The sequence below is a fragment of the Nothobranchius furzeri genome, chromosome 6 (genome assembly GCF_043380555.1).
Source record: "Nothobranchius furzeri strain GRZ-AD chromosome 6, NfurGRZ-RIMD1, whole genome shotgun sequence".
In the NCBI taxonomy this organism is placed as follows: domain Eukaryota; kingdom Metazoa; phylum Chordata; class Actinopteri; order Cyprinodontiformes; family Nothobranchiidae; genus Nothobranchius; species Nothobranchius furzeri.
The window spans coordinates 77,743,033-77,768,970 of NC_091746.1; the positions used below are offsets into that span (position 1 = coordinate 77,743,033).

General features: G+C 42.0%; 1 protein-coding gene across 1 annotated transcript; it reads right to left on the minus strand.

Moving 5' to 3' along the window:
- Positions 1–2,490: 2,490 nt before the first annotated feature.
- On the minus strand, positions 2,491–24,274 carry spock3 (SPARC (osteonectin), cwcv and kazal like domains proteoglycan 3). The gene is made up of 11 exons (XM_054744793.2): positions 24,123–24,274; positions 23,827–23,949; positions 10,912–10,951; positions 8,846–8,954; positions 8,128–8,236; positions 6,829–6,937; positions 6,492–6,605; positions 5,725–5,946; positions 4,741–4,803; positions 4,512–4,649; positions 2,491–3,257 (listed from the first exon to the last, which is right to left on the minus strand). Exons 2-11 carry the CDS (start codon positions 23,947–23,949, stop codon positions 3,100–3,102), a joined length of 1,185 nt encoding a protein of 394 aa, XP_054600768.2. The 5' UTR covers positions 24,123–24,274; the 3' UTR covers positions 2,491–3,099.
- Between the last annotated feature and the right edge of the window lie 1,664 nt (positions 24,275–25,938).

Here is a 25,938-nt window from a genome sequence, read left to right on the forward strand (position 1 = left end):
GTTAAGACATGACACATTATTTTACTGATCCAATCAGAATCTGCCAGATCTGACGGAGGCGTGGTTTTGGTGGTGCTTGGTAAATCTGTTATCTGTTCATTCGACCATAAACCAAAACGTCCGAAGTATTAAACTGTGCCCACGTCATCTTTAACGCCAGTTCAAAGCGTTCTAGAGAAGTTGTCGGAGTGGCCAATCCGTAATTTTCCTCTTCAGCCGAAAGAACCAACGACAAGCTGGATAAAATCTGTTGCCGTCCCACCTGCTGCAACGGTTCATTTCAGAATAACAGCTGAACCAACACGACCCCGTTTTGGGTCTTGTTAGATGCCGATAAACTGTCGTGACCCGGAAGAATCTCAAGACTGGTGGTCGGCTGCCGCGGCTGTTTCTGCAGGTTTCGGCTCCACAAAGGTCAAGCTGGACCTCTACACCTCCTGATCTAGACGGGGACTTCCGCTAAGGGTACGTAGACCGACAGAATGGCGTCAAATGTGTTTATGAATCTCCTAACCAAAGCTTAGCACGAAGACATCACCTTCACTTCCCACCAGAACTAATCGTTTTTTCGGATTTGCTGGTTCTGAGCAACATTCCACACTACACCATTCTCCGTCTCATTCACCTTAGTTACACCCTACATTTAGTGTTTAAGTTAGTCTAGTTTTAATTTGTTTAGTAATAATTCTTTAAACTTTTAAAACTTGACTCTCTTCTGTGTTCTCTGACTTAATATGAAGTGTTACATAATCCCTGCAATAAAAAGTTCCAATCTTCTGGTTAAACAGTACCCACAGATCCATAAGGTTGATTTCATATGTACTATGGAATCTTATGTCTTATTAAATAGCATGTAAATTAAACCATTACAAATTATACAGCTGATACATTAAAACATTCTTGGTTTATATTTTGACAGAAGTCACAAAAGTACTTTCATTCTGGTAGTTCGATGCATTGGTACCTTTCAGTGTATTTTCAGAAATGATCTAGTTTCTTTACACTCAATAGTTCTTGTTCTCACTTCCTGCATACTCTTAAAATATATAGCTATCTACTTTTATAACTAACTAACAACACCAAAAGTTTCTTTCTAAATATCAAACACACGACAGAGGAACAAAACCTTTAAATGTGGAACGGAAACTCCATCACAAGATCAGCGTGCATCATCTGTGTCTGTGAAGGTATCGGAGACCAGAGACTTTGGTCAATATAGCTTTTTATTTCAGCAAATCATACATACACTGTAAAAAATGCATCTGTTTGATAACCTAATCAGAGCTGTGACGTGTGAATGGTTGAAGAGTGGCTACAGTGTGCAAGGTCATCAAAAATTATTTGCATGTCACCGCACTCAAAAAACACTACGAGGATGAAACGCTTTCCAGTTTTTACAAATTTCAATTCAGAGTTAGAAGGATCAGAAAAAAATAAAATAATAATAACAAAAAAAGTACAGTTAGATGGCACTTCTCGAGTCATGACATTAAATGATAGTTTTGATTTAACATGAAGCCGAGTGGCGGATTACTGCAAATTAATGTAGGAGCAAAGCTGATCCCAGGTCTGCATAAACGTGACTTAATAACACACACACATCTGAGATCAGACGCTGGGAGATCCACACTATAAATAGTTACAGCAGATAAGATCGAGCTACTGAAAGCAAACACTTGTAAGATGATCGTCCCCTGCTTGAAGGGACCTTTCCTCTAGCCAGTGTAGATTCTAAATAACACCATTTTCATATCCAGCAGAGTGTTTATGTGCCTTCAGCATCGGTGTGCTTCTCTGCATTCTAGCTATCCTATGTTACAAAGCGTGTGAAGCGAGGTCCATGTGACACCGTCACCCCAAACCAAAACAGTTTAAATCTGTCCAGTTAGCATGCTTCTCCTTCCATCACCAGTTAAAGGCACACCTTCCCCTTTAAGCTCCGCCCAGTTCACTCAACAAGTCTGCATGGCTCTGTGTTTTACCTATTTTTTTTATTTATTTATGTATTTATGAAATTTTTTTCATTTTTCTAAATGTATTTAAATGTGCAAGAATTTTTTGTTACATGAACCTAAAATCATACCTGCAAATATAAAAACATCAACAATCTGTTTTCTTTTGCTTTTCCGATCACTGGCCTGTACACGTGTAGCTTTATCTGTACACATTTGAGGTGGATTTTTTTTATTTTATTTGTTTTTTTTGGGAAGGGGGGGGGGTTGTTAAACACAACTTGTTTTTTATTTATTTTTTTTTTTTTGTTGGAGCTCCTCAAAGGGTTTTTGGCCTCTGAAATATTATCACGCAGTGTTCCACATGTTAAGACAAATCTTTTTCATCTTCAGTATTCATCTTACACTGGATTAGAAAAATAGATAACAATAATCCCTCCTGCACCAGAATAACAAACTCCAGCCCACCCCACCCTCACCCAGACTGCGATGATTTGAACAGCTAGCCTTTTTATTTTTGAAATTTTATCCGACATACTTTACTTTTCTAACTAATTGCTCTGTTTAATTGTAACCTCTGACGAAGCTTGTCTAAGTCTTATCTTGTTTTTCCTCAAAGTTACAGTCACGGTTAGAAATCGAGATCAAAAGAAACCTAAAGAGCGCAGTATTTCTCTTATCTACATCATCGACATCCCACCTATACACGAGAACATTTGATACAGATAAAAAGGATCGGATGGGGGGGGGGGGATGGAGGGAAATCTCGTTGTTCCTTGAGCGTCAACACACTCAGACATCAGAGTGCTGCACAAGGACACGACACACTGAGAGACATGGACCGTCCAATGAAAGGAGACGTGACCAGATCCAAACAGATTGACTGTTTCTCTGTTAAATCGCCTCGGGCTCTCTTGTTGGTTGACACACGGGTGTACAAGTATATTTTCGACTGAAGAAAGGAGGAAAAACCATTAAAGATTTTCCAAAATACAGTATTTTTTCTGCTTAAATGATGAAGAAAGAGTACACAGAAAATAGTACAAAAGGATGTTAGTATGATGAATAATCTGCCCGGGGCGTCACTTAGAAACGTGCAGTTTGACCAAACATACAGTTTTAAAAAATTTTCTTTTAAGTTGTTAATTTAGGACAGATATTCATCAATGTCGTCATCCTCATCCTCATCTTCACCATCCTCGTCGTCCATGCCTGCCTGGTCACTGGGGACAAAAGAGTCTTCATCGTCGTCAGTAAAGAGTGAGTCTCCACTGCCGAGGTCCCCAGAGGACTCCAAAATGACGCCTAGGAATGAACAGAACCAACGACACGCTTAAGGAGATCATTCCACATTTTAAAAGATGATGTTGGTAAATGGCCTGTTTGTATAGCACCTTCTTAGGGTTCTACATCCCCCCCAAGGTGCTACACAACAGTCAGTTATTCACCCATTCAGACGCTGGCTATTATGAGCTACAATGTAGCTACAGCTGCCCTGGGGCGCACTGACGAAAGTGAAGCTGTCACACACAGACGCCACCAGCCCCTCCAACCACCACCAGCAGGCAAGTTTGGTTAAGTGTCTTGCTCAAGGACACAACAGCAGAATTATTGAACCTGCAACCTTCCAATTACTGGACGACTTGCTCTATCTCAAGAGCTACTGCTGTTCTATGTTGATTTGATTTTGGACAAAGGAAAACCACCAGTACCCTAACCCCAGTGGGGGAAAAAAAGATTTACCAGACTGATTACGTTTGGACAGAATTACGACAGTTGGTTACAAGGTGAGCTAACTTGGGTAGAGCTTTGATTTGGGTCCATTAAATCTCTCATTCACTCATATTTCAACACATCTGCAGTGGTCTCTGGTATAAACAAATGCATTGTGAGTTGTTCTCTGTTAAAGCTCTGGGGCTGCTTCAGGAAGTAGAAATTAGCCATAGGAGTGTTGGGTGGCAGAAAGAAATCACGATATTCGTACATCTCGCCTCCGATAACGGCAATGCAACTCTACCAAGGACACAAATAACACAACCCTGAATGTTTTCCACCATGTTATGGAGATGCTAAAGCTAACGATTAGCTCCATCTAGCCGAGCATTTTCTCGTCTATTTTTTTTTCAAGTGGCTAATGCAGGAAATAGGGGTAGGAAACAATTTTCAGGTGCAGTCTGCATGTGAAACTCAGAAGGGCCAATCGCATGTCAAAACGAACGCGTAAAAAACGGTTTCTCTGTGAACTTGCGGTTCTACAGCTGATTTAAGTTGAAATCGTCCTTTTGGGCAGCTACTTTGAGGTTTTGCACTAATCTTTCCTCTGAAAAGACTTTTTAATTATAGTTCAAAATGTTATCAGAGATTGTTTAACGAGCCAGAGGATGACCACTTCTTCTGTCGCTACAGAAGCAAAGAAAACTACAGGCTGAAGAGAAATCTACTGGTGCGATCTGTGACCGCTTTCTTTTGTTCAAACTACCAAAACAAAGTAGGCATCATTTATTCTCTCCGTAAACACAGAAAACTGGCACAGAGCTCCTCGGGTTTGTGTTTGCATACCGCAGTCTGCAGGGCCGTGGGTGCGCGAGCCTGCCACCTCGTTGCCATAGCGATCCACACACCAGCACTGGCCGCTGCTGCTGTGACACTGGTGGGATCTGTAGTAACCGTCTTCGTCACAGGACGGCAGATACTGACCTATAGAACGGAGTCCAAAACACACACGGGGACGCACGATGAGCTGGAGAGGCACCATGTTTAGTGAGCGGGAAATACACTCTCGTCTTACCGAGTAACTTCTTCCCAGTTAGCTTTTTGTTGATACTGGAGAGCTCTGCTTTACACGGAGAATCTGGGAGGAAGTGAAAAAAAAAGAAACTTTGGTAACAAACTGCAGATGTCTGCTTTATTTCCAGCGAGGACATCTGTGTGTCTTGTTTGTTTTGGTACCTTTTGTCTTTGTAATGATTTTTATCACCCTGTTAGTGGAGCAAGAAGCTCATTATAAATAACAATTTTTATTAAAAAACAACAATTTTCATCTCTGTTCTGTTATAATTGTGTTTTATGCCGTTTTTGTGCAGCATTGTGTTGTTTTTGTTGCATCTTGTGCTTTGCGGAGTTCGGTAATGAGCTTCACAACATGAAAATTATTAATCCGACCAAACAGAAAGCTCTTTGCTGATTGCTTCTGTGTCGGAGCATGACAGAAAAGTCTTGAATTATTACAGCCTGGAGCAGAACTGGGTTATTTCAAACCAAAGTCACAAAAAGGAGTTCAAATGAAGGCAACTGGACTTCTTTGGTTCCTTGAAGACATTTTGCGTCTCATCTGAAGTGCTTTGTCGATTCTGACTGGATTAATCTTCCACATTCCAGTCAGAATTGACAAAGCTCCTTATAACCTTTAGCTGTCTGTTGCTTCTTAACGAGCTGAAACTACCTATGAATACCCCTCCTCCATGCCCCCCTGGGAGTCATTGATGTCTTTAGATCCTATTGTGTTAGACATTAGACTGACATTAGCTGCCTTCAAGAGCACCGGAATGTTTTCCGATGGCTTGGCTGCTGAAGTGGTCCATTCCATGAGTCCACATGGGAGCACCGAGCCACTAGAGAACCAGAGTTCCCATCACTGAAGTTCTGAACACATGTTCGACTCTGTAAAGTGCCTTAAAATGACTCTTGTTGTGAATTGGCACTAAATAAACAAACTGAAATGAACTGAATTTAAAGTGTTGCTTTTGCAGCTGAGAACAAAGCCACACCATACCTGTGTATCTCTGGAAGCCTGTGCACCACTCGGAGCTGGTTATGACTTTGTCGGGGTGTGTGTCGCATGTTTTGAAGAAAGCATCAGAGCAAGGCTCATTCCTGTCCAGATAGAGGCTCTTGATCTCTGACTGGTCCAGCTGTAGGTCAAAGTTCGTGTCCAGCCGGGAGAACATCCAGCCCAGAGGGTCCTTACAAACAGGTGATGCGCCCACCTCAAACTCTGTGGGAATGTTCATGTAATGTAGTTAGAATTTATTTTGTGCAACACTTAGGCCATTCGCACGCGTAACCCCACCATTCAAGGAAAAACAGCTCCGCTCGTTTTCAGCAAAAAATGCATAGTGAAGCATTCACTGCCACCTGTAGGCGGCAGTATTTCACCAAATCTGTGGTGTCATTGCCGAAAAAATATTGTTTGAAATAACTAGGAAGCAAGCAATGGCTGTCCTTAACATCATCCTTCATCGGTGGTCTTCTACATAGAGCAGGAATTGTGCTAGCAAAAACAAGCTAGTGCAGTCTAGTGATGTCAGAGGTTTTTCGCAGTGATGTTGGGAAACCTAAAACCTGTTATGTCCACAAGAAGATGCTAACAAAGGAAAATTCACAGATCTCTTTGATTAGTGTTTTTGAAGGAATGGTGTTTCCCTTCACTCTCATGTATGGCTGGCCAAACCGTACAGAAATCTCTTTTTTTTTTTTTTTTGGATGTCCGACTACGTGTGGACAATTACTAAATGAGGGATGCTGAGCATGGAGACTCACTGTTCTTTTCTGGCTTTTGAATCTTGACTCTCTTGTGGTTGCCATTCTCATGCAGCACTCTGAACCAGTCCCTCAGGCGGCTCACCACCCCCTTCAGATCCGCCTCGCTGCACACTGAGGAATAATAATGATTACTGATGGTAAAATGAGGCCTCTGCTCTCTGAGATCAGGACTCAGCTGCCTGGACTTTCTCTCAGATTCCACTTTAGCAGAGGCCCTACTTTCTTACATAGCCTCGAACGAGGTGGTAAAATATAAAAACTGTGACACTATTAATATGCCTTGTGCAGGCTATTTCAAGAAGATTGGCCATTGATTATTTTTGGAAGCGTATACCTGTTTTCTCTGAAGATGTCTGCTCAGGGTGAGAGGGACATGGACACATTCCAGGACACTTCAAAGTAATCTTCTTTCCTGAGATGCACACCTGGTAGTCGAGCTTACACTGATCAAGAGAAAGAGAGGCAGATGAGGCCTAATCACGATGTGTCAGGATGTGAAGTTTACAGAGCAGAGGGGAAAAGCTGCATCATATTCTGATTTTATACCGTTTAATAACACGCTTAGCTTTACCTTTTAGCTGCACAGTACACCAAAAGCGCAAAAAATGTTGCAAAAGGTTTCATTCAATATAAAACAAGAGTTTTCCTCCCCACTGTCGCTACGTGCTTGCTTATTATGGGGATTGCTGTGAAGTAACTCGTTTACATGCGCATTAGAAAACCAAATTATCGGTCTCTTTCAGATGATGAAATCGTGCTGTTGCATGATGGGATATCTGGGATAGGGTTTTGAGCTTATAAACCTGCAGAAGATGATACACGCGTGTTGTGTGAAGGGCTGCTATGCCAGGTCACACAACTACAAGAAGCAAAAAGTTGATAACGGCATAACATTCTTTTTGGTTTCCTTCTTGGAAAATCCACATATTTTTACATCACGTTCATTCTTATGTGTACAGAGTTATGAATGGTTACCATGGCTCCCTGAAAAGCTAAATCAGTGAAACTGGATTTATGCATTATATTTACCTGGAGTTCCATAATTATTCCCAAGCAATCATATCACACGTAGCAGCTCCACCTCTGCTACATCCAAGGCTGGAGCCTGGCTGGCATCTTAAAGCATCTCTGCTAAATCTACTGTGTAACATGGAACTGTCCGTAGTGTAAATGTTTTTAAAACATTTTAATACAAACTGCTGTGAGCATTTTGGAGATTGGAGCTAATGAGAGCATAAAGAGGTGGGTTTCGGGTCAGGAATGTTGTGTTTCCATGAACCTCACTGGTCTACTTTGACTTGTTTCTGTGTGGAAGTCTGTAAATGGTAAATCTGATGACCCTGATGAAGCTCATATGCAAAGGTGGACTTATTCTCGATCTAATGATTGAATCAATCAATCGATCGATCAATCAATCAATAAATCAATCAATCAATCAATCAATCAATCTATCTATCTATCTATCTATCGATGTATTGATGTATCGATGTATCGATCGATCTATCTATCGATCTATCTAAACTTGAATGACTTAATGATTTAAAAAGTGAAATCAAACTAGTCTGATGCTTTTCCCCTCATGAACCTGCTGCTGTGTTGATCTGATGGGAAAACTACAAGTGTGTCAGTCTACCTTAGTGGAGTAAGTGTGGCCGTCACTTCCACAAACTGGCGACGGATGAACCACGGGGCAGGGTTTGCACTTTGACCCTGGACTCTGGTACACATTGGCATCTTTAAAACTGGAAAGAAGATTGAAAACACGTTCACATGCTTGTCCACGTCCTTAGCCACACAACGAACACCAAGCTGAAGGCTTCACATCAAGGACAATCTGACAAAGTCTTGTAGCACACGGGAAGCTTCTTGTGTCTCTGATGTCATGTTATGTTCTTACATCAATTTTAGAAATGAGATGAGGATTTGAGATTTATGTGTGATTGTTTTTTTGTTTTTATTTTCTTGCGCTGTGTAGCGGGAATTGCGTTGCTACTAAGGGCGGGAAATGAGGTCAGGTTGGTGTTACTGTTCTCTGTCCAGTCTGAGGCATCCCAGAACCACACACACACACCCAGCCCATTCATATCACTTGGCAATGTCCGCTGTAAGTTAGTGCCAGCACCGGGGTAACTGGAACAAACTGTAATGTCACACAACAGCCACAAAAGAGTCGGGAAGCCAGAAGACCAGCTGGAAAACAACTCAAATTAACAGCAGTTTATTTGTTATTGTGGATTTTTGTGTTTGAAACAAACACAATGTGCTCAAATTTTACAATCATTTAGGGATTTTTGTGTTTTTTTCTTCCAAAAACAAAAAGTAAAATTGTAAGTCTGTGTGTGCATGCTTACCTAACTCTCCTTTGACTGACACAAGTGGCAGTCTTGTAATCCTCAGCCACACACACCTTGTGTCGACTGCATTTGATCTTCAAGCAGGGGTCTTTGGCTGGATCAAGTCCTAGAAACACAGAACAAGGATTTACTTCTCTCTCTCTCTCTCTCTCTCTCTCTCTCTCTCTCTCTCTCTCTCTCTCTCTCTCTCTCTCTCTCTCTCTCTCTCTCTCTCTCTCTCTCTCTCTCTCTCTCTCTCTCTCTCTCTCTCTCTCTCTCTCTCTCTCTCTCTCTCTCTCTCTCTCTCTCTCTCTCTCTCTCTCTCTCTCTCTCTCTCTCTCTCTCTCTCTCTCTCTCTCTCTCTCTCTCTCTCTCTCTCTCTCTCTCTTCTCTTCTCTCTGTGCACGTTTTCACTACAACATAACTAAAAGCTTTCCAGACAACAGTAAAGAAAGACCGTGAGTGAAAATAAAGATCCTCTGAGCATAAATTTTATTTTTCTATTTTAAATCAGAAACAATTCTAGACCGTATACACGAGCTGTGGTTGTGTGTTTGTTCTAGTCACTGGTGTTGCTACACTCAAATCTGTAATACCGTTGTGTTCTTAAAGCTCAAAACAGATGGAGCTGGTGTTAGAGACTACATCTTATCTCACATCAGCTCCTCATGCTCGGGCGTGCCCTCAGAGAGATCCTCAAACTGACCTTGAGTCAGCTGAGAAGAGAGCTGATTTCATGTCCAGATCTTTGGGCAGATGGTAGAATCTACAGATAATCAAGGTGTTCCTGATCCAAAGTCAGCCTTTAGCGGGACACCTTTGAGCAGAATCAGAAGCCCTCTGCTGGTCTGAGAACAGCTAGTGAACGACCTCTGCTCTAAAGAACCTTACTGTAATCTCTGAGCAGCTTTGGCAGATTATCCTGCCTCCATCCTCCAACGCACTATCTAATGCTATTGTTTCCCTGACGTGACTCTCTCTCTCTTTCTGTGTGTGTGCATTTGAGAGTGAGTGTGTGAGAGGATACATAGAGAAGTGAGAGGATGTGTTCATGTCCTGGTGTGTCTGGATGAGTGTGAGGGATTATCGCTGTCTGTAATACAAATAGAAATGAGATGATCAAAGAATAGTAAATCCTCCGTCTTCTTTTAGCTGGCTGCTTTGGTTAAAACCGGAAGAGAAAACATTCAAGCTGCACGTGTCGATTTATGAATTTAGAAAAAGGACCTTCGACTGCCTTTCAGCAGATATTGCATGAGTTTGTAATCTTAATTTGACTGTTTTATCCCCCAGATTAAAACAAATCATGAATAATTACATGAATGCTGCTCGGTTGTCATCTTATGTGATGCAGATTTTCATAAAAAAATATAAAATTAACATCCAGAATACAATTATTTATGCCAAGGGACAAAACAGGAACATATCAAGACCGCTAGCAGAAGCTAACTTTTAGCATTAGCAACTTCACCACAGAGCAGAGTTCCTCCAGGCTTGTGTTATTTGTGGAGATAAAACATCCATGTTGTGAAGCGAACGGAGTCAGTGGTTGAGTCGCATTGCTGTTAGCCAATCAGAGGCAAGATATCCAGAAATCAGTTCTGTCATGTTCTACCCCACACTCCTCCGGCTCACTTCTGCTTCCTGAAACAGGAGCGTGAGAGTTTTTGTCCCACAGAGATCGACTCACAAGGCATTCATTTATACTAGGGACTACTGTAAATGTGTTGGGAAAAAAAAAACAGTGAACTTGGTCTTTAAGCTGAAATTCTCAACAGAAAAGCCCTACAGATCACCACGTGTTCGATGTGAACCAATAAAAACGATAACTGCAACAAAAAAATTACTATATTTCTGCACTTGTGTGTTAAATTCAACTAAACTTCAAAAATCAGGTGCACCCAATTCTCTGAATGAGCCTGGACATAAATAATATTAAAGTGAATTTTTGAGCCTGACTTAGTTTTGAATATTATTTACCAACAACTTTCAAACGTTACTGTTGTCTGCATGTTATAAGTAAAGTTTGTTATCAAATTCAATCAACAATCAGCTGACAGCTTCATTTCTGTATTCACACTCACTTTGATCAAATGGTTTGGGTGGAGTCCATGTTCCCGGCTCCTGAAACACAGGAAGTTGTTATTCACCACATTTTAATGAAATTACATCGGTTTCAGTTGTTATTACAGCACATTATAGAAACAAGCAGAGCAAAGTGAGCCATACAAACCTCAACTTCCTTTAGGAGAGAGCATTAGAAGGACAGAGAACAAGGAATTAATTCTGATGATTAACACCAAACACATGAAAGCAGATGTAGGGAGCAGGGATTTAGTCGAGGTGTTTTTCAATTGCAGTTGGGTCCAACTTCATCCGGAACGTTCCTCAAAGAAGATTCTTTATTGCCCTCAATCTCAACTTTCAACTCGCAAACTTTACTTCAGAACAACTGTTGCTAAATGCATGAGAGAAAACGATGTTTGAATGAAGCTCACATACTGGAGGACTGAGAGCCTTCTGTTGACAGGTACACACACTTTATTGCATCTTTTTGTATTTGCAGGCGAGTGCTCTTGTCAGTTTCAGAGTGTCCAGGTCAGATGCTTCTGCTGATAAACGTGATGTGTTTATGCTTGTTTTAAAGCCGTTCTCCGCCTCACGGCACTCCAGTCAGATCAAAACCAGGAACTACTGGGTCATTAGAAGTCAGACTACATGTAGTTTGCATGCAGACAAATGCAGGACTTTAATGTTGCTACTGCAAAGACCAGGGCCATGTCTAGGGAGCAGCATACGCCACCCTTGAAATCTGATTGGCCACCCCAGTTACCACCCCACTGAGTTCCAACTAAACTGACTTTAACTTTTGGCACAATTTGTGTTTGTGCAGCACCTTCTAAAGTTTGGTTTATGCTTAACGCATTCACTTTCCGCGCGGTGATGCGGCTCGCGGATGGAACGCGCTTCACAACTCGCAGCGTTTATGGTTTGTGCGGCTCGTCTCTGCGGTGAGCAATATTCTCCCAAACTGTAGGAGGCAGCATGGAGCTCTACGGCATGCATCCAACACTACACCATAGTAGAAGTAGAAATTACTGTTTACAACATGGCATTTCAGCATTTTTAACAGCGTCCTCGTCTTTTCCAACAGTGCGAGCAGCTATTTCTCTCCAAGAATTATTAACAACATGTTGATCCCGGTGATCTCTGAGAGCTGAATCATACAAATGTCTGTATTTACGAACCTCTGCCATACTAGTTCTTGCCAGTCCGCCATGTTTTTCCACGTCCGTCCGTCCGTCCGCGTGGTTAGAAATTTTCCGAGGTGCGCGTCGCGGAAATCTTGGACCGTGCGGAGACGCGGTGGAGGGGCGTGGTTGTTAAAATGATGCAACTTTTCCGTGCGGACCTCGCGGACGCGTCAAGCATAAACCAACCTTTAGGGTTATACAAGTCATTCACCTATTCATACTGTGGGGATGAGCTAAAGTGTAGCTACAGCTGCCCCGGGCGCACTGACAGAAGTGAGACTGCCGAACACTAGCGCCACCTGCAGGCACGGTGGGTTACATGTCTGGTCTAATGACACAACAGCAGAATTCTCATTGAATGTGTTTTGTCCTCACAGGCTCACGTAGAAGAAAACATTGTGTATAATATGGCTTCACCCCAACACTTAGACCCGCTCCCATGTATTTTAGACCCAACTTTTATGGTTATGTTACGAGACCGCCAACATTTTTCAACTGGGCATTACTGAATTCATTTTCAAAAACATTTTGATGGATATTTCCAAAGATTATTGGTAAAAACTACACATTGTGTCTTTAACATTGTTTCCAGCCCCAGGCCAACAGAACAATTCTGTATCATTTTTATTCTTAACATTTTTTTCATATTGACATAAATAGTATTTTGAATCCCAGTCCCATTCCCACTCCACTCCAGTTGGTGGCGGTAATGCGCCAAGCGGCGCCAAGCAATGGCTTACCAAACACAATAAAACAGCTCGAAGAAGTAGAAAACAGAGAAAACTATTTATGGCACAATGTGGAGCTCATAAATTCTCAGAAATGAAAAAGTAATGATTTTGTGAGAGGTGACACCCCCACTACACCCCATCAAAAAAAAAGCCTAATCACAGGTGCCACCCATGCATTAACAAGTGTCCCACCTGGGCCACCCATTTTGAAATGCCTGGACACGCCACTGCAAAGGCATAGAAAGGGGCCAAAGAGAATGACCATCCATGTTGCATTATAAAAGCAGAAGTCTGGTGGTGACCTTTCAGTCCTCAGTAGAAAGGACATTCTTTGGTCTAAAAGCCTCCAAATTAGCTAAGAAAAGCATAAGACGGCAAACGCAGGCTTTTATGAGACAGAAAACCCCACAAGCTCCTAAAGCACTCCATAGTCCAGTCTTGACCTGAAATCCTGTTGCTTCCTGTTTAATATACAAAGGCTCCGAGCTTAAAGCACCAAACAGAAGCTAAATAATGAGTAACATTTAGTGGCAACGGCAGCCATTTTTCAGCACTCAATCAAATGCTGCTTACTGAATTAATATGAAAATCTTCTAAATTAAAAATGTCAAATGTAAACGATTTCCACAGTGCCTTCAAACGGCACATCTCGTTTAACGAAATGCTTTACACAAATTTCCCCCCAGGAACTGACTCAGAATGTGATCCCACCGTCTATATAAGGAACGGACAAAGGTGAGCGATTTGTCGGCTTTTAATAGCCAAAGCAGCTCCCAGCAGGTGCAGGCTCACGATTCAGATGTTAAAGCAGATTAGCTAACAGAGATGTGTGTTTGACTCAGTGAGCTCAGACGTCCCCTCTGTGCGGAGATCTAGTCAAACTCAACTCTGCGATGTGTCCGCTCTGATTTTATCCTGAGATCAATTCAGCTTGTTGTCATTTGTATTATTATTTATTTTGTTTGTTTTTAATGATCACGCTTGTGAGTTTCACTTTCAGAAAAACTCAAGACACAAGCATTTTCTGGTGCAGAAACACAAGTCTCAGTTCCGTAGTGAATTCAGCATTTTTCCTGCTCATTGTTGTTGTTGAGGGTTTGAATTCCTGGCATTCCTTCAACTATTTGCATTACAGCAGCTTTGGCTTACATGCTGATAAAGGAGATGCTTTCAATGCAAATATTTAAATCTGAGACCTAAAATCATTGGGCTTGATTAACTTTAGGTTCAGGTTAAGCTTTAAGGATAAGAGAGTTAATCAAATCAAGGTTTTGGGTAAAGTCAATTCACTGTTTCAATCATTCAAATAACATCCAACCTATGGACATGTGCACCTTTATATGCAGGCATGATGAGCAAACATCCAACAACATGCATTATGTAATGGATAGCATCAATTTCAGGGATGATATGAATCATATTTGAGTCACGGAAGAACAGAAAAGATCCATTAACCTTCAAAATTATTTATTTCCATTTAAGTTAATAGTTTATGTCTTTTGAAAAGGGTTTCTGTAGAAATGATTTGAAAATGTAATACCATACCTGAACAGACAGAGCTGTTTGAATGGCAGCAGTTCAGAGAAACAGAGATTTTTTCTGACTGAGTTTATTAGCTGGCAGTTTGGTCTGATAGGGAGCCCTAAGCTCAGTTTTTGCTTGACACATGTACAACCCGCGTGGAAACGAGACGTGAGTCAGACTTTGCAGCGTTTATGGTTCCTGTGGCTTGTCTCTGCTGTGAGCCAATATTCTCCCCAACTGTAGGGGGCGGCATGGGGCTTTACTGCATGCCTACAACACCACACCATATTAGAAGTAGAAATCACTGTTGTTTACAACATTATTTCACTGTGTCCTCGTCTTTTCCGACTGTGACAGCAATTATTAACATTTTGATCACGGAGATCTTTATGGACCGAATCATAAAGATGTCTGTACTTACGAACATCCGCCAATACGAGCGCTTGCCAGTCCGCCATGTTTTTCCTTGCAGGACCGTCCATGTGGTTGGAAAATTTCCTAGGTGCGCGGTGCAAAAAATTTGTGCTGCGCGGAGGGGCGTGGTTTCTAAAATGATGTAATTTGGTCGCACAGAGCCATGTGGACGTCGCAGATGCGTTAAGCATAAACCAAGCTTTAGTCTCCACCCTGTCCGGTCGACTCGTGGGTCCCCGAAAGAACAAAAATATGAATGCAAGTCAACGGAGCTAAAAGAGATATTTTCTAATCCGCTTTGCCTTACGCCCTGGATGGATATGTTGTACTGCAATTCGACCAGGCTGGTCACTTACATTGAGATTTATCAGCTTGTAAAAGTTCGTAATTAGCATGACTACATTGGCACGTCGCACATGTAACATCACCACAAAATCTCCTCTTCCCTAGCGTAGCTGCTACTTACCACATGGCCAGATTTATGGTAGTTGTTTCCTCCTGTGGGCAGGATTCGAAGTTTGCTGAACTTACAGTAATTTTCCCTCAGTTTTCTCCGTGTCTGGTTCGATGACGTCACTTTCGTGAAGCGCATTTGTGGTCCTGGACTTATTTTCACACAAAACCTAAAATAGCATTTCCCCCGTTCAAAAATAAATTAATTCTCGGTATTAGAATTTAAAATTCACGGACATCACGTGTGAAATCCATGGCACATAACAAGCGGAATTAGAAAATAGCATTTTTAGCCCCATTGACTTGCACTCATTTATTTTCGTTCATCTGGGGACCCGTGGTCCGGATGTACGTGGGCTTAGGCTCCCTATGGGGACCAACAACAAAAGGATTGGTGCCATTTTGAAAATATTTTCTGGTTAAAAATGTCTCAGTGGTTGTGGTAAAATTTGTTTGCATGTCCACCCAGAATTCTGTAGTAATAGGTAGAAACAGCAGGGGCTAGCCCTAGTGCGACACTTTGGAAACGTGTGATACAAAACCGATGGTTTTAAAGTTTATAAAAACACATAAAAAACGGCATTGTTTTACGTTGGTAGCCATCCACTTTTCTTGCTCCTACCTACTAGCCTTTAGCTCATCAATCCACTTAGAACTCAACTCTGCTCATCTCCAAACTTTCTTTTTGGGGGCCTCTTGCAACCAAAAATAAATAAATAAGAAATAATTTGTACCAAGTGCTGTAATGATCCTTAACCAAGCTAAACGAGACCCAGCCAGAGTGCTTAGTGTCTTCATTGTTATTCTGTATGCATGAATGGTTTTAGTTCTTGAGAGCTGAAGGAAAAACTCCACCAAGGTGGACAATAAAGTTCTATTCTATTCTATTCTATTCCTGGCCATTTTACCTGGAATAATAAACCCTCTAACACCTAATCAGACCTTTGTTTTTCTTGTAAAATATCTCTAAAATGTTTTTTGGAGAGCTACATAAAAATCCTGAATCAACTCTTGTTTTCCTCAACCATCCTTGATGTTATTTTCAATAACATGACTTTATCTGTCAGAGTCTCTACCTCTGTACCATTTCCCTGCTTGCTATGAAGCGTTCAGGGTCAGCCCTCATCCTAATCTCAGCTCTAATTAATCTGTCCTCTCTGTCCTGCATTGTTGATCTCAGCCTCCTCCCTCTCCCTCTCTCTCTCTCTCTCTCTCTCTCTCTCTCTCTCTCTCTCCCTCTCTCTCTCTCTCTCTCTCTCTCTCTCTCTCTCTCTCTCTCTCTCTCTCTCTCTCTCTCTCTCTCTCTCTCTCTCTCTCTCTCTCTCTCTCTCTCTCTCTCTCTCTCTCTCTCTCTCTCTCTCTCTCTCTCTCTCTCTCTCTCTCTCTCTCTCTCTCTCTCTCTCTCTCTCTCTCTCTCTCTCTCTCTCTCTCTCTCTCTCTCTCTCTCTCTCTCTCTCTCTCTCTCTCTCTCTCTCTCTCTCTCTCTGTGTGTCTACATCCACCTATAAAAATAAAGGATGTTACGATAAAATGGCAGTCCTTCTGTCGGTCCCTTCTAGTCCCCGCAGACGGAGGCTGAATAATGAGAGAATTGCATTATGGGGGAACCGGACTCTCTCGGCCAGACAAGACAACAAAAGTGCTCGCGGTCTGATTCCTTAATAGAATCAGCGGATGCGTCCAAACACAGAGGCGCATCCAAACAAATCAACAAACAAAACACACACACACACACAGATGGAGACAAACTTATGACTGTAGCCCTCACAGTAGAGCTGGAATCTGTCAGCTCTGCAAATCATCAGTTCAAACCGGATGAATGCATTTCACTAGTGAACTACTTCACTTTTAAACAACGGGTTTAACATTTTGTCGTCGTGTGCCTAATTAGCAGCTCTACATACAAATCTTTTTGTGGTTTCATGCCCAGAACAATAAATTATTTGCTTCTAAAAAATAATTTAATTTCAAATGATAATAAATTTGATTTAGACGCTCAAAATTCAGCTTCCTTCACAAAACCATTTCCGCGTACGCCGGATTCTGCTCTTCTCGCTCCAGCTTGTGGCACGAACTCTTGCGCAAAAACACACTCAAATCCACATTAAGGTGCTCTGAAGTGGAAACGGCCCGGAGCTCTGTACCTTCCCTGCATCATTCACAGTCGACGGCACAAACAACACACAGCAGACCCGCACAATGAAAGCAAAAGTTAAAAAAAAAAGAGAAATGAAATGTAATCTCCACTAAACAAGACGCTGTTTCGCTCCCACACAAGAACCTCCAATCAAGTGGCCGCCATCACAAATCACTCATCACCTTCTCCTTTCCATTGTTGCAGTAATCATCCTGCTCTGCTTATCTTCCTCTCTGCCAGAGCGGTGGGGTAGCAAAGGTCCAGAATGAAGGAGAATAATGTTTATAAGATGGCATCAGTTCAGCAGAGACGGCCTCGGGTCTCTTCAGCCGTCCAACAGGACTTGCAGTGATTCAGCAGCCTGGATTCTTTCTAGTGCTCTTAGCGAGAGACCTGCTGATGGCTTTTAGAAGAAGATGAAAGCAGAGGAACAGGAACAGCGTATGAAATAGAAATTATACTGAGTTTGGCACAGGTCAACACAGGTGTGGTTTCAGGAGTGATACAATATGATAATGAACTTTACCTATTGTGGGTTTAACAGCTTTGATTTCAAATGTTATAAAAGATGAATAAATGAATCCTATAAGTGAATGGTTTTTAAGTCATTTTAAAGGTGTGATTTACTGAAAGATCGATTTTTAATGATAATTTCTGATTATAATTGGTCACTCTGAGTTTTTCATGCAGGCTGAACATGAAAACAGTCTTCCACACCTATCTGCTGCATTAGCTTCTCATAGAAAATGGATGGTGACATGCTAGGATTTGAAAATCCACACACAGCTATGTCACACTGTGAATTTGCATTTATACCAAGAGTGCATGACAACAGGATAACTTGCAATAATCGCAAAGTAGGTATTTCATCAAGGGAGGAAGCATTCAGAATATAAAAAAGCCTTTGGGCACAAATTACGCGATAACTTAAAGTTATCGATGAGTCCCGACAGCAGCAGCGGTGACGTTCACACGTCCTCTCCTGTTAATGCCATCATGTTAGCGCCATTAGCCTTATATATACACCTCCACACTAGCAGACTCCAGCAACAAAGGTCTGACGTATGGTGAGATGTTTCCCACACTGCGAAAGCTACAGCAACAAAGCACCGAACGAGAAGATGACTCTGCCTTCACAGGGAGCACAAAGGAGAACATTTGGGAGGAAATTTCAGGTACAACTGATTATTTATCATAAAGAAACTGACAGATATAATCCATGAGAACATGTATCAGTTTTTGCCACCTGTTCAACCACTCTGGAATTGAAAAGTGAAATGATAAGGAATTGGATCGATAGAGAATCGACAATGCCATCGACATAGATAAAAACGTATCAATTCCCACCCCTACCAGGCAGTGTATTTAAGATGGGTTTCCAGGCAACCTATCTGCCTTCTTGGACATGAATACTATATTTCCAAACAGGAACCATTAAGGAAATGGATAAGGCAGTAATTATTTAAACACAGAGACACAATTTGAATGGCTAAAATATCAATTTGATCCCAACCTGACAGTTCTAAGACAGCTTTGTCTCCATATGTAAGATTTATAAAAAATCAATCACCGTTCTCTGTAGATTTGACTCACTCAAAAGTATGTATTGAAATGATCCTAACTGCTGCATCGGTGTCCATAATATCAATATCGGACTAGACTGGAATAAACGGCAGGCTTATGTTCTAAGTGCCTTAATGCTCTGCTTCCCTTCAGCGTTTGTGAATCACTCAGAGGGACTCTTATTGTGCTTGATGCCTACACCTGATTAAAATTATAGCAGCTAAGATGCCAGAGCACACACAACATGCTTTTGCAGACATGTTTGCAGCCTCAGCAATCAGACATGATTGCTATAGAAGGTTTCTTAATCAAACTTGTTTAGTTTGTATTACAAAAGTCTAGAATATACTTTTATTTTTGTGAAATTCAGTTTGTAAACTCCCATTTTATGTTATTTAAAAGAGAATTTAACAAACAGCACAAGATGTGTGAGGTGTATTGTGTCCCGTCACTCTCCATGTGGGTCAGGCTGACATTCGCTTCATCACTCGTTCCAGTTCCAGTTTTTCATCAATGAGAGGGTGAGTTAATGTGATGCATTATGTAACCCCTTTAAAGTGGGTACAGCTCTGCCCTTTACTTATAAGAAACTTAATCCTTTCACCTCCTGAAACATTTAATTTAATTTTATTTTATTTTATTTTATGCCATGTGACACAGAGTCACAGTTTACATGGTCTGCCTGCTCACAGGTTGCGCTGGATGTGTCATGGCAATCAGCTGCAGCTTTCCTCTGCTGACCCCCCCTCGAGCTATAACCTCTACAGAGTGCCAGTGCTGTGACAGTACGGAGGATACATGTGTTCCATTATGCATGACTGTAGGAACCAGACTGGCGTCTCTTGCAAGTTTCATCCACACAAGTATCAACTAGAACAACAGTTATACCATCCAGAGATATCGCTTTATTACTAAGTTTGGCCTTATTTGGAAAAGAAAACTCTCTGAAAGTATTTGTTGGGTGTGCATCCACAGATTTCAATTAAAGATGGCTGCCACAGCTAATCAATGCTAATGTTTTAAAGAGCAGGTTAAGAGCGAAGACATTTTTTATTTATATTTTTCTTCAAATGATGAGTTTAAAGGCACATTTGGTAGTTTTGTTTGTTCATAGCCTCCTCTTGTGTTATTAATTATCTGTGGTCAAATCAGAAGTGAAACTTATGTTCTCACTGTGCGTTCCTCTTTTTAACACCTTAATCTAGCAGCTGAAATGTCTCCCCAGCCTTCTTTAGTGTCTACAGGAGTGATTCATCTCTAAATCTAACAAATCAGCTGTTTTCATGATCTAAAACATGCAGGAAACGAGCTGGAAGCGGACTGCAGTACCACGTATGTCAGCTAACTGTTTTTCTTGGTCCAACAGGTGGTGGCTCACCACACTGATGTAGCAAATGCGGTATTCCGGCCACAGAGGGCGGTAGGGGTCTGAGTGACATTTCATCATGTGTAAAATGTCATTTTTGCACTTACTGGCTCAGGAAAATGATTGAAAAATATGTAAAAGTTGCATAGTATGGCTTTAACATGCAGGCTGAACATGAAAATAGTCTTCTACACCTATTTCCTGTATTAGCTTCTGATAGAAATTTGAGATAAATGCTTGATTCAGAAAATCCTGACAGATCTACGTCACATTGTCAGTTAACATTCATGGACTCATCCATCTTGACTGGCAATGGGTTGTTGGTTTAGCATCCAGGAAACATCTCGACTAGTAGAAGTTAGCTATTAGCATTAGCTTGTGTTATTTGTGGCAATAAAACATTGGCATTGCAAAGCAAATGGAGCTGGTGGTGGAGCTGTTAACCAATCAGTGAGGAGATGCCCGAACATCAGGAAATAAGGCTCCAAATTCTGCCGTCTGCTGCCAATTTCTTCTCCGGATGACGTCTACTTCCTCAAACAGGCGCACCGGAGCTTTTTTCCCGGGAGAATGACACAAGGCATTCATTTCTACTGGAGATCATTGCAAATGTAATAAAAATAGGAGTAAAGCTGACCTTTAACTCTTGGCCCTACAAATACAGTTTATTCCATTAGCTGAGGGTCGTACCCACGGTAAATGCTTCCTCTTCAGCACATCCTGAGCTCCTTCAAAGGAATCTCCTACCATCTTTATGCAGATGACATCCAACTGTACATCTCCTTTAAGCCCCATGAGATGTCTACGCTGCAGCTGTTACACACCTGCTTAGACTCTATCAAAACCTGGATGCTGGGAGCTTTCCACAGCTGAATGAAGATAAGACTGAGATCCTCATCTGTGCCCCAAACAAGCTGGTTCCCAAAGTCAGAGACTCTCTTGGTCAGCTTGCTTCCCACACCAAACCTTCTGTCAGGAATCTTGGCATGACCTTTGACCCAGCTCTCACCCTGGATTCTCATGTCAGTTCTCTTGTTCGCTCTTCCTTCTTCCATCTCAGGAACATTGCTAAGCTGAGTCCCATTCTGTCTCGCTCTGAACTTGAGACAGTTCTCCACACCTTCATCTTCTCACGCTTAGACTACTGTAACTCTCTTTTCACGTGTCTGAGCAGAACCTCCCTGAACCGTCTACATGTGGTTCAGAACGCCTGTGCTCGGCTTCTGACCAAGTCCTCCAAACACACCCACATCACCCCGCTTCTCCTCCAGCTTCATTGGCTGCCAGTCAACTTCAGGGTTCATTTCAAGATCCTGGTTCTGGTCTATAGGGCCTTACATGGAGAAGCACCATCTTACATTGGTGATCTTCTTAGTCCCTACACCCCCAGCAGGTCCCTGAGGTCCAGTGATCAAAGCCTACTGGTTGTGCAGCACCAGGCTGAAGACCAAAGGTGACAGATCATTTGCTGCTGTGGCCCCCCAGACTCTGGACCTCTCTCCCCCTGAGCCTGAGATCAGTGGACTCAGTGGTCTCCTTTAAAAAGCAGCTGAAGACTCACTTGTTCAAGCTGGCTTTTGTATGACCTTCTTCACCTCTCTCTCTTTATTCTGCTCTCCCCACATATTCCACCTTCCTCAGGATCCACTGGTTTCCCTCTTTCCTATTCACTCTCTCTCTCTTTCTTAATATTTTTTCTTTTAAATCCCAATTGCCTATTTTTGCTCATTTTAATATATTTTTAAACATTTTCTAAATGCTTTTTTATATTTTTACATTATTTTTTTTAAATTTTTTTTTATTTTTTTTTTTTGTGAAGCGCCTCGTGATTTTTATCTTGAGAGGCGCTATAAAAATGATATTTTCTTTCTTCTTTCTAAATGGCGGCTCAACTTAGACAATTAGTTATGGGTCAGTTTGCATTCCTTCAAAGAATATTAGGTCTTTTAATTAAGTGGGGTTTTATTAGTGCTGTAATGGTGCACAGGGATTAAATTGGAGCCACAAGACTCAACAGTGGTGTGACAAGTCTCAAAGCAAGAGGAAACCGAATACGCACAGAGCTGCTCGTGTTAAATGTATCTTCTGCAATGTGTTAAAAACGCTACTGCACAAAAGAACATGAGGCGCTGCCAAAAACAGGAAATGAAAGAGGGCAGATGCAGCTTCACCTCTTACTCTGGTTAAACCCTCAAGGTGAAAACACAAAAGGTGAGAATGCACAGTCATCCATCTTTCTATCTTTGTCTCCAAGCAGCAGAAGTGAGATCCTCCTAGACAGAGCTAAAAATCTCCTAACCTTTTGTTCATGACAGCTTATTTGCATAATCCAAATCTGGATCTGGGGTGGATCACATGGGCTCACCTGTGCCGACGGGCCCACACGTTTCAGTGTGACTGGCAGGGAAAAGGTCTGTTCTGACAAAAAGTACACTAACAAAATGTTTTTTCCCCTTGTGTGAGAAGAAATCTTGCATGTATGAATGAATAGACATCATTGCATCACCGTTTGTTCCATATCAGACTCAAGATTTTGCATTAAAAAAACAGTTTTTAGACTTTATGTGCATACACATGCAGTTATATTCATGTGTGTGTGTAAGCACAAGCTGAAGCATGCATCATTCTGTTCTGTTTGTGGAGCCATTAAATCAGTGGCCTGGGGCACGATTTTGTTTTTAAGTAAAATAAGAAAAAAAAAGACATCAATTGGTGTTTTCCACAATTGTTTGTGCCTAAAATATAGCTAATGTGTGTTTTATTAGTAAAATAAGGGCCAGAGGACCCTAAAAAATGAGCTGATTTTTTGGCTCGTTTGATGGATTTCGGGATTCTAAAATAACATGACATGCATGAACATTGTGCAGGAGGGTAATTATCTGCAGCAGGCCCACATGATCAGAGGCATTAACTGTAGAGCCTGCAGCGGCATTATGACCCAAAGTGGCCTTAACATGCCAGGTTAATGGTGGCTGACATGCTGCGGGCTCCCAGCAGCATAATCAACCAGATCACCGTCACACCAGAGGAAATCACATGTAGGCTACAGAAAATAGGTGGAACCATTTTTGCATCTCAGTGACAGCCTCGTGGGATCACATCTCCAAGAGGACTTGCTCTACTTTTTGGTGTCTAAACCATTTGGGACTTGCTTATTTTGAGAATTTGTGTTCAGTGTGTTAAAGGAACACACGTTTTGACTTGAATCGCCGCTGATTTTTTACTTCAGCTCAGACTTCCTGTAAAGGGTTCAGGTCATCCTTATACCTGACCATAATTAGGCCCACTTGGAGACGTCCTGGCTGTGAGGCCTCGGGTATCTCTGTCAAACAGGGCTGCTATCACAGAAGGACGAGCCTAGATCCTCCCAGCAACATCACTGCTGTGATAAACACATCAGACGGACCCCGTGACGCGACAAAACCACAGAAAAACCAGGAGCGCATGATCCCAAACCAATGTCAGGGGGGTGGAGGCAGGGAGGGGGTGCAAATGCGATAACGTGGAAGGGGAACGGACACGGAGACCGAACCTGTAACCAATAACGTTTTACTCACGTCTCTGAATTTATCCCATCTCCCAGTCAGCCACTTATCATCCAGAAAATTGCCGCTGTCTGAGCGAGCAGAGACGCGTCCGAGGGCAACGGCGCACACGCACAGCAAGGCGACGCTCAGCATCTGCGGACACACAACAACAGCAAGGAGAGAAAAGGACACACTGGATCAGGCTGGATGGAGGTAGATCGTCGGAATCGCGCTGGAAAGCACGAGCGGTTTGGTTTAGCACCGCGGAGCCGCAGCAGAACCTCGGCCGCGAACACGATAAACAGATTATTTCTCCTTATTCCCACCTTGACGCAGCAGCGGCTCCTCGGACTGGATGTGCTCGCTGCCGTTCTCTGTCACAAGTAATAGCAGCTCTCTCTCTCTCTCTCTCTCTCTCTCTCTCTCTCTCTCTCTCTCTCTCTCTCTCTCTCTCTCTCTCTCTCTCTCTCTCTCTCTCTCTCTCTCTCTCTCTCTCTCTCTCTCTCTCTCTCTCTCTCTCTCTCTCTCTCTCTCTCTCTCTCTCTCTCTCTCTCTCTCTCTCTCTCTCTCTCTCTCTCTCTCTCTCTCTCCCTCTCTCCCTCTCGCACCGATTTTAACTGTGCGCAGCATATGACGGTGACGCGCAAGGCATCGTGCGCGGGCACGTGGTCCTGGCTGGCTCCTCCGTGCTGTTATCAGGATACAACTACAGTAGTCTCACTGATTACTCTCCATGGAAAAATAAAATAACTAAACTTCAGATTAATCTGATTGTATGCGCTGCTGTGAGAAATAAAGTCCGGCCATATTGTTTTCGTTAGCCCTTCTCTCTCTCTCCGAGTGTGTGTGATTGGGTTTTATTGGCCAAATTGTCATGGAACTTTCATAAAATATCATTTGTTGATTTGAGGATTGATTTTGACAAACAAAAACACTGCTATTATTAAGCTTTTACAACCTAATCTAAATGGTGACTACAGCTAATTGAACTTAGCCAATATAAAAACACATAAAACTCAGACCTTGTGATTTAGAATTTTATCCCAAGAACAGTTTTATATCTTCAATATTTGGCCAAAGTAAACTTCAAGGGGACAAATGATGACTTTTCTCTTATTTAAAATGGTTCTATGCCCGAAACAAAGTATGTTCATGGAGTTCTTGGCTCTAAATTTCTCTCACATAAAGTGTGTTTAATTCTTTACATTTTCAGTACCTTCCAGAATGAGCTGTTTCAGAGCTTTAAGAAAACATGCTGAAGCTGGCCACGCCCACTCACACCTTAAGGCCGCTATGAGCTGAGAAGCTCTGATATCTGGGAGAGGCTGAGAGTAGACCCGCGGATCCTCTGCTTGCATCTCTCTTTTGAAGGTGAGAGTTTGGTCCTACGCTAATTTCTATTAGTGACATCACAATTTGGGACTTTTTTAAACTGCTTGTTTTAGGCACTTACTTCCTAAAATCAAACAGTGATAGAAACTGGATGGAGAGTTCATTTTCATGTTTGGAATGTTTATAGAGGCAGTAGAGAGCCACATGGCCACACAAAAGGAAACAAAAGGTGAATTTTGCTTAAAGGGACATTATGGAAGTTTGACAGCTAAAACACACACACACACACACACACACAAGGGACTGTCTCAGCTGTTATTTTCGTTAAGGAGTGTGCACCTACAGCATGCGCGCCTCGTGCACGAGCCTACTATTGCAGCTGCCGTTACGCTTTTGGCCTGAGGGGGCAATCACGAGCATAAAAATTCAAAACTCTGTAAAGTCCCTGTAATATGTCCCCTTTAATGCAGTAGAAGAATATTATAGATCTGACATGAAAGGATCCAAAAAAACTTGTATTCCCTTATGAAATGCTCAGATTTTAATTATTGTTGCACAGGACCAAATAAACAACTGTTAAAATAAATGAAAGACAATTAATTGTTCAGAGGAAGTTTAAGCTCTAGTTCAGTCATGTAACGTCAGTTTTTGTTTACCTTTAAGCCATTTTGCAGCAAATAACATTAGAGCTTACAAGCTTTTGCACATGCGATTGGATTTTGTATTTTTGGCTGAAAATTTGGTTAAAAAGGCCGTCACCCCCAGAGTCTTACTCCACTCCCACTTCCTGTTTGAAAAATGCAAGAAATG

Coding starts and splice junctions, on each gene's coding strand:
- spock3 (XM_054744793.2), bottom strand. CDS start 23,949: ATGCTGAGCGTCGCCTTGCTGTGCGTGTGCGCCGTTGCCCTCGGACGC. Junction 4,650..4,740: donor AACTGGGAAGAAGTTACTCG/GTAAGACGAGAG, acceptor TCCGTTCTATAG/GTCAGTATCTGCCGTCCTGT. Junction 3,258..4,511: donor CCACGGCCCTGCAGACTGCG/GTATGCAAACAC, acceptor GTTCATTCCTAG/GCGTCATTTTGGAGTCCTCT.